At 44.0% G+C, this 9658-nt stretch overlaps 1 protein-coding gene across 1 annotated transcript in view; it reads left to right on the top strand.

The window, feature by feature from the left end:
- Positions 1-4262: 4262 nt before the first annotated feature.
- Positions 4263-9658, top strand: part of fgfr1b (fibroblast growth factor receptor 1b) — a gene marked incomplete at both ends in the record, with an annotated part of 8789 nt that continues 3393 nt past the window's right edge. The window contains 8 exon segments of the mRNA XM_084486995.1: positions 4263-4368; positions 5367-5474; positions 5693-5862; positions 6072-6195; positions 6467-6657; positions 6989-7112; positions 8060-8253; positions 8707-8843. Of these exon segments, the coding sequence (XP_084343121.1) occupies positions 4263-4368; positions 5367-5474; positions 5693-5862; positions 6072-6195; positions 6467-6657; positions 6989-7112; positions 8060-8253; positions 8707-8843 (1154 nt within the window).

Below are 9658 nucleotides of genomic sequence, written 5' to 3'. Positions count from 1 at the left end.
ACATTTTGTTCACAACAAAACAATAAATTCCTGAAATAATAAATGGACCAAGGTGAATCATTTTCTGTTGATATTATTATTGATTACCATTTGAACACGATGTAGTCCAAAGGAACAAGTACACTAGACTGAGATCAGTAAAGGCTTAATACAAGTGAAGCATGTATGAAAATAGGTTAATTTGGAATTAAGTCAAGGACAGACTTAATAATAATTGGTTTGGACTAGTCAGACAGTCATTTAAAGAGAGGACGTATGTTCTTGAACTGAAATCCAAACGTTCAACACGGTTCTGTTGTTGATGTCCCAGACACGTTCTCTGTTGTAGGCTTCTGTCGGGATTGTCTCACTTGATTTCTGAGTTTTGCTCTATAGCTGGCGCCGCAGAGCTGCTGTTGACAGGTGGTTGTGAAGAACAGCTTAATTTATGGTTTAGATCTCGACGGTAGTTCGAGGCGAGCGATGACTGTGGTTTTTGGTTCCATCCTCGCAAGCGATGATTTACTCAACTTAGGTCGTCGGTATACGATGCAAATGACTGCGATGGCGATGAAATGCAACCGATGAGGGAAGTGAAGTGTACAACAGGTGTGCCGCCACCTAATGGACGATCCGGGAACTGCATAGTTAGAAACTTAAAACATCTCCCTTTTTTATCGGTTAACGTTTTTAAATTCACCGTTTTCCGTTGGAATTCTTTCACCTGGGAGAGACCTGGGAGAATTCTTTTCATTTTTTTGACAAAAAAGTAACGTAGGTAATCCTTGAATGTGACCAATAGATTACAAATGAAGATGCAAAAATTGACCTAAAAATATTGGACAGCTTTTGACACTTAAGCATGTCTTTGCTACTCTGTAATGTACCTATTCGTTTTTGTGTGTGTGTGTGTGTGTGTGTGTGTGTGTGTGTGTGTGTGTGTGTGTGTGTGTGTGTGTGTGTGTGTGTGTGTGTGTGTGTGTGTGTGTGTGCGCGTGCGTGTGTGCGCGTGCGTGGCATGCTGTGGTTTCCGGGCTGAATGAGGGACATTCTTTTCTTGCCATATAAAGCTGCTCCCAGTTCAACTTCACATTCCCTGGCTGTGGTGTCATGGTCTAAAACTCCTCATTCTGTGTTTGAGTGCGAGACAGAGAGAGCGAGAGAGAGAGAATCAAGAATGGGTCAGAGAAAAAGTTGGCGTATATGCGGTAAAATGATTTAGGACTAGATGCTATCTCACATACACAGGTACTCGGTCACAAGACAGTGTGAGCCGAGGAAAAGAAAAGCACACACACAAACACACACACACACACACACACACACACAAAAAAAACATACACACACACACAAAAAAATGTTTACACACACTGCATATTGCTCTCTTAATATATTTTCACTGTGGCAAAAGTGGCACAGATAACCACCCATAGCTATACAGATAGCTACCATAATATATTCTGTCATTAGCGGAGCTGCAAATCTTGTGAAAATGACACTTCTGTGGCCCAGAGTGCTTCCAGGGTGTTCTACGACGCTGACCGACCATGAGGTGCTTTGGGTGGTTGGGCGTTTTATTTAAACCTCATCACTTGACACTGGGCTACTCAATGCTGTCGTAGTAGATGATTGAGACAAACATTTGGTAATACCTACCTTGCACCTTAGAGGCCAAACAGTCCACTGTAGATTCTCCTGCATTCTGCAACCTCACCGCTAGATGGCATTAAATCTTAAACACTGCACCTTTAAGAGCTAGGCTATCATTTAAATGTAATTTGTTAGAAATGCCACAGCCATCCGTCAGTTGCAAGATTCGCTATTTCAAGCTTCAGTCTGAAATGTGAAAAAATAAATAAACACTCTGCCCCTTAGTCCTCCCTCTCCCTACCTAAATGTGTTTTAGAACACAGTTAAAACAACAAAAACTTTTTGCATAGTTGACCGTTAACCAGAGCTATGATGTGCAGAAAGGCACCAATGTGCTTGATGGTTAATGTAAATGTGCACGTCCTACTTTGGAATAATGATATTATTAATAATAGAAGAAAAAAATAAAATAATAATAATAATGATAATAATATGATCATAATAAGTACATTAATTAAAACATAAATAAGCATTAGTCAACATTAGTTAATGCAGTTATTAGCATTAACCACAGTTAACTCAAAGTTACTTAATAGCTAACTTGATAAAAGAATAATAAATAATTCCTAATAATAGATATGATTGATGAATAGTTCATTCATCATAATATACACAGCGGAGAGAGGATGACATGAAACTGAGGCTCATCTCCAGGTTTACTTTGGCAGAGCGGAATGGGAGCCTTTATGGTTCTGGTGTATGTAGGCCAGGCTCTGCCTCGTCCACCCAGAGCTCTGATTTGTGTGTTTGGGTGGGTCCGGTCTGGACCGGCTGTGGTTAGTCCTGGGCTGGGTCTGGGGTAGTTGTGGTTTTGGCTTGCCGGGTCCCTGCAGCATCTGGTGTAAAGGCACCAGTTTAGAACCGTGGAGGACTTGTTCTCAGATGTGGTTTTGAGCTGAACTGAGATGATTTCTTCTGCTGCTTCTTCACGTTGTCACTTCTCTCTCCTGCTTCCCCTCCTCTCTTCTACTTGTCTCTTCTTGTTCGGAAGCCCGGCAAGACATGAACTGAAGGTGTGTGTGTGTGTGTGTGTGTGTGTGTGTGTGTGTGTGTGTAAGTGTGTAAAATGCTAACAGGTAGGCCTACAGCTTTAGTGTGTGTGTGTGTGTGTGTGTGTGTGTGTGTGTGTGTGTGTGTGTGTGTGTGTGTGTGTGCGTGCGCGTGCGTGCGTGCGTGCGTGTGTGTGTGTGTGTGTGTGTGTGTGTGTGTGTGTGTGTGTGTGTGTGTGTGTCGTAGGTTTTTGCGGATGAAATAGGCCTGCATCCACGTCCCACACATACATCGCTTGATCGATAACTTAATAGCCCAGCAGGGTGATAATATTCATAAGAAGAGTGGGCAGCTGGGAGGAGGGAACTCCCATCGAAGGCGTTCCACCGTAGGCCTACTGGAAATTATAGGCTTACTGAGAGACAATGTGTCCTAGTGAACATTTCAGTACAACCACGATTTAGCTCTAAAATTGCCATTATTTCCATTCTAAATTTTTATATTTCTGAGATATTGGTACATTTTGTCTTCGTAAAGTCACGCAGATACGCCCGATTCGGCATTATTGAAAAATTGGGATTGAACCGTGGCAAACTTCTTCTGCCAGCAGTCCATCGATGAAGGTGTTTTGATCAAGGTTCAGCCTGCACTGCTTTTATCACACGTTGTCAAGGTAAGGATCTGCGTCATCTTTATATTTTGCAGTTGTGTGTTTGGTAGGCATACTCACCCTTACTTTTGCATTTAAGAACAGCCTATTTCGTCCAACATACTTTTTTTAAAAACTAAAAACACAGGGAAAACTCACTTTTACCATTTTCACTTTAGTTTTTACTCTCATCGGAGTCTTCAGTCTCTAACATTTGCTTTTTCTCTTCGCTTCGTGACACACTGGGATAACAGCAATAACAAGTCACCGGAGTCGTGGTTGTTCTGTTTAAATTCTGTTTATTTATCTGCCCCCCCCCCCCCTTCCCCCCCCCTTCCCCCCCGCTCCCACCTCTCTCGCTCTGACATTCCCTCCACAGTCATATCATTCTGTTTATAACTGGCTGGCCAATAGAGCGTATAGCTGCTGACAGTGGCGCAGATTTCTATCCTCCAAGCTAACCCTTGGTTTGCATAGAGTACTTGTGTTCCTCGAAAATAGTGTCTTGCAACACGCACATTCCGCCACAACCTCAGCCAAAGCCACAAATACCGTTATGTGTTAAGAGAGGTTACCCAGCCTGCTGCAGAATCTGGAGTATAGGTGACGGTGGGCAGGGGCTGTATTATGCTGTCTGGAATATAGGCTACCGATTAGAAGATAAAGAGAACTCGCCTTAGTTGGCCCAACTACTTTCTACTACTAAGTGTGAACCGGTCATTTACTATATGCTACTGCTATATTTTCCTCTTCGACAATACTTTTTGTGCGGTGGGTGGTGTCAGAATGCGCATCAAAAACCGAACAAATGTTGAGGTGCAAGTCTTCCTCGAGTTTCCTCTCGTTGTTGTTTCTATAGACATCGGTTCCTAGGAATCAAACGTCCATATTGTGTTCGTAAATAGATCGCAGCTGTAGGTCAGGTGTGGCAGCGCTGGAGTGAGCGAGATGTACTAGAGACGTGGTTCCAGAAGAATAGTCCTGGCGTCCCAGAATGTCTCTCCTTGGTTCCCGTCTGCCGTTGCCATGGTTACTGCTAGTCCTCCTGCTACTCTCCTCCGGGATTCAATCCAGACCAATCTCCCCTGAAGAAGAAGCAAGTAAGTGTGTGTGTGTGTGTGTGTGTGTGTGTGTGTGTGTGTGTGTGTGTGTGTGTGTGTGTGTGTGTGTGTGTGTGTGTGTGTGTGTGTGTGTGTGTATGAATGTGAATGTGTGTTTGTGTGCGTTGTGTGTGTCTGGATGTGTGTTGGCATGCTAACATCATTTTTTTATGAATAACCACAAGTTATGAAATGCATCAACCAGCCTTGGTGATTCATACTGTACACTCTGTCCAGTAACAGACTGTAGCCGTAGCTCCAAATGTGATTGCATGTTTAAACAGTTTTCAGCCACACTTGTTAGTTTGCAGTAAGGCGTCTGCAAAAGGCCTACATGTAACATGCAATATGTATGTTGGTCTGTGGTTTGGCCCTGCCTGATTGGCGGTGCCTCTCTAGTAAAGTCTGAGGTCTGAACTGGTAGGAGCATTAGAGTGACATTAGTCAGTGACATGGGATTTGCCTTTATTTAAAGTGTCTGGAAACTCCCTACGATTTGAACATGCACTTTATGAATAATTAATGTATTTGGGTTCAACAACGGGTTTGTTTTCTTTGTGCGTCTGCTTTTGTTTTTCTTCCCTGACATTTGGATTTCAGCAGAGTGTTTGTTTGTGTGTGTGTGTGTGTGTGTGTGTGTGTGTGTGTGTGTGTGTGTGTGTGTGTGTGTGTGTGTGTGTGTGTGTGTTTATGTGTGTGTTTGTGTCTTGGTGATTCTGCTGTGAGTTTAAGAATAGATGTTGTTCTCTCAGTTCAAAAGAGCAGAAGAGATGTGAAAACTAACTGCTACGTTTTTTTCTCTATTGGATAAAGTATTTATATATATATATATATAAAGGTATTTTGTTTCATTGTGCAGTTTGTGTTAGTGTAACTACAGTTGTACATGCAAGTCTCTAAACACACACACACACACACACACACACACACACACACACACACACACACACAAACAAACAGGTGTGTGGTGTGTGTGAGTCCTTACCTTTGTCTTTTAGCTGACAGTGTGACATCATCTGAAGATAAGGATGACGATATAGATGAGTCTTCCTCAGAGGAATCCAAGCCGTCCAATGAGATATCAACCAGCATTGAAAATACTGCACGTAAGATCAGATTCATATTGACTATTTCATTTGAAAAAATTGCTTATTTTCCAAATCTTGAACCTACTATTTATATCGCTCCATATCATGTTATATTTGATACATTGTTCATTGTGTTGACTCTGTTGAAGTGAGGATTGTACTTGTGTTACACATCCAAAGTGGATTGGATCTTCAATGTTGTAAACACAGAGCCTCCGGTCCCCTGTCCCCTGCAGTAGCCATGGCCCCTCAGTGGCTCAGGAAGATGCAGAAGCGCCATAACACCGTCACTGCCAACAGTACAGCCAGGTTCAGGTGTCGGGCCACGGGGAACCCCAGGCCCACAATGCACTGGTACCGGGGCGGGCAGGAGCTGGCTCAAGACCAGAGAGCTGGAGGATTTAAGGTGAAACTATACAAACAAATGCTTTTTTATTTCGGTTCACATGCATTTTTCTACACATATGTTTTTAAAACCATGAGGTACAGCTTGTGTACACAAGAAATTGACACAGATTAAATTCAGTGAAGACACTGACGTTTTAACAACCGGAGTGAAAGGGGATTCAAACCAGCAAGCTTCTCATGCTTGCTCCTCTTCTGTGAACCCCTCAGGTGGTGGAGGAGTCGTGGTCGCTGACGCTGGAGTCTGTGGTTCCGTCGGACGGAGGCAGCTACACCTGTGTGGTGAGGAACGAGTACGGCAGTCTGAACCACACCTACTTTCTGGATGTCGTCGGTAAGAACTTCACCATGGCACACACATGTGCGCACACGTGCGCTCGCACACATGCATGTGCACACACACACAAGTTTCTTCCTCATCCACCCTATGTGTATGCTTTCATTTCTTTTCAAACGTATTCTTTTATTCATATTTGTCTCAGTTCTCTTTGAATCATTCCTTAATTCAATATTTTTGATTTACAATTTATTTGTCGATTTCTTGCCCAGGCATTCATTATTTCACACGTTTATAACTTGTTCTTTTATAATAATTGTTTCCCTAGCACGTAATGCAATCCTTCCCATGCCATTGGCGGTTCTCCCGGCCAATCAAACGGTGGTCGTCGGTAGCGACGTGAGGTTTATCTGCAGGATGTCCGGGAACCCCCGCCCAGATGTCCTGTGGTTCAAACACATCGCTGTGACCGGCAGCACGGAGGGCCTGGAGGGAATCCCTTATGTCCGCGTGCTGAAGGTGTGTGAACCTCATACTCTAGGAGCTCTGGGTACGGCTAGAGTAGACTACAGTAACATACTCTATTGACACTTGGTACCACAAGAGTAGAATAGTAATTAATTAACATACTCTAGGTACTAGTTACCACTAGAGTAGACTATAGTAACACAGTAACATACTCTAGGTACTAGTTGCTACTTCATCATGTTTTATCGTGCAGTTTTTCAGATTTACTCTCCCCGCCCCTCCAAAAAAAAAAAAGTCTCTTTTGAACTATTCTGCTGCTGTACTGCAAACGATGCCCACCCGCCCTAACCATCGCTGTGCCTGGGTGGGGTGTGTTCAGCAGACGGGCTCGCTGGTGGGGGACGCCGAGGTGCTGCTGCTGAGGAATGTGAGCGAGGACGACGCGGGCCCCTACACCTGTATGGCCGGGGCCGCCAGCCACTCTGCCTGGCTGGCCGTCGCTGCCCGTACGTAACGCCTCGCCACACAGAGAGAGAGAGAGACACCCTCCACTTTGGTTTGACTACTGCTGTGGCGTGACCATATTAGGAGCGATCTGATTGGTCTAAAAAATTATATGTTTTGAGTGATCTCATTGGTCGACTTTTTTTTTTTTTTGGAGCAATCTGATTGGTCGGGAAAAACATAATATAGATATTAGGATAACTACATACTACTCTATTCCATTATGGATTAGTAGATGCGACTATATTCCATTATATACTACTATTTTCTATTATATACTACCGCATATCATACTATATACAACTATATATAACAAATACATCTCATTCTATGAATACTACGGATGATGGTGGTATACACACTACACCTAGGTGACTTTTACTGGTGTTGGTGTTGGTTTGCAGATAGTGATACATGGCCTGGTACTCCATGTTGCCATGTAGGAGATCTCTCCCTGAGTGTGTGTGTGGCGATGGCTGGTTGAACCTGTGCACACTGATTGCTCAATGAACAACAGGTGTGCAGCCTCACCCCAGCCCAATCAGAGTCCAATCAGTCCGACTCGGCCGAGGTGAGGCTGCTTAAATGCAGCCATCATCCACCCACACTCCCACAACTAAATACTGCTCATATACTTACTGTATGCCAACACATTTCATCATTTATTATAAGCTGTTTTGGTCACATATTGAGATGTGTTTATGTAATTATGTATGTTTGTATGTACATTATAATATAATTATTCGTTATGTACATACAGTACGGGCTCAGTGTTGTAAGATGCTTGGGATAGGCTTTTCCTCCCAATTTGCAAAGAAATGTACATTTCTCCTGATCAAAGTAATTGAACTTGCTTTACCCACTCCCACCACAATACTGTATGGCTGTCACATATACAAATACATTTCTATATGTACAGGACATAACTGTCTTCTCATCCTCCTCATAGATCCCGCCCCCTCCCCCTCTCTTCCCCTGTCCTCATTGGACATCATCCTCTACTGCTCCGCCTTCTTCCTCATCATCACCCTGGCGGCCATAGCAACTGTCTGCCATTTGTACTGCGCTCCGAGGAAGAAGGCAGGCGGCGACATCCACCCAGCGTTCCTGGGCCTGGACAAGAGTCTGCACCTGGCCAAACAGGTAATCGGGGGACCCCTGGTAACCAATGACAACACACTCACATCCCAGCCTAGAGGGAAGCCCATTGGCTGAAACAACACATCTTATATAGGAGTAACTTTAAATAAAAATACATATATTTATTTTATTATATTATGTGTATATCTATCTATCATTTTTTACATTGTATTACAATTTTCGGTACCGACCGAAAAGAAAAATAATACTTTTTATTTATGAGTACCTACCTAGGGGTACTCTATTTATGAGTACCCCTAGGTAGGTACTCCTAGGGGTATTATAAAATGTATTATTTTTCTTTTATTTATGAACCCACACTTTTAAATAAAGTCACACACCTTATAAAAAACAACACACCGAAGTAAACACAAGACTACACACAGTCCGTTGAGGTGGAGATTGCTCAGGTGTGTGTGTGTGTGTGTGTGTGTGTGTGTGTGTCTCCGCCTCCAGGTGTCCCTGGACTCGACCTCCTCCCAGCTCGGCCTGACCCATCGCTCTGTCGGGACCGTCCCGTCTCTCCCCTACCTGAACAAGGGGTCGGAGCCTCAGTTCCCCTACGACTCGGCCTGGGAGCTCCATAGAGACAGGTACGCACCACAGCACGAGCTGCCCGTACTGTAAAGAGGCCAGGCTGCAGAGAGGTGGGAAGTATAGGTACACAAAGTAAAAGACTCACCATTCACAAGGATTTTGGGTGATGAGCTAAAAAACATAAACAGGTTTAGAAAGTAAAAGCAGTATTTTGACGTGAAGTGCAGGGTTGGAAACCCAGCTGTAATGTATTTAGGAAAATAAAAGTCCCTTCCTCCTCTGCTATTCTGAGAGGTACAGAGGCGGAGAAGTCACTTCCTACTCCCACTCCATGTTTTGAGTCATCCATCTGGATGAGGTGCCTGGGTGGATGGAAACCCTGGCAAAACATCCGTCTTGTCTAAACCAGAATAATTTCTTCCCCCTCTGCCCTGCTGGTTTCAATTTATGGGCAGGAAATCCATTGGATATTTGTTGAAACATGTCGTTAGAAAGCTAGTGTGTAGGTGGTGATCAGCCCAGCTCCTCAAAACTCAATGTTGCCTCACTGACCCCGAATCAGCTCAGCTCACTTCCACGCTGCTACTTTCCTTCACTCTGCACTTCTAACTGCTAATGCTTGTCTCATTGAGGGTATAGTGAGCACAGGTACTGTGTGAGTCCATTTTGGAACACAAGTCCACTCTCCATATCCTCCTTATGGTATGAATATGCAACATTGGGAACACAAAACTGTATACTATGGATATTGACCTGTTGTCTCCTCCTCCTCCCTCCACTCCCCCTCCTTCTCGTCCTTGTCCTCCCACTCCTCCTCCCCTCCTCCTCCCTCTCCTCCTCCTCCTCCCCCTCCTTCCCCTTTTCCTCCTCC

The sequence above is a fragment of the Micromesistius poutassou genome (genome assembly GCF_964030765.1).
Source record: "Micromesistius poutassou genome assembly, chromosome: 22".
Classification (NCBI taxonomy): Eukaryota; Metazoa; Chordata; class Actinopteri; order Gadiformes; family Gadidae; genus Micromesistius; species Micromesistius poutassou.
Note: the sequence above shows the minus strand (reverse complement) of the source record. Positions and strands in the feature narration are given on the sequence as shown.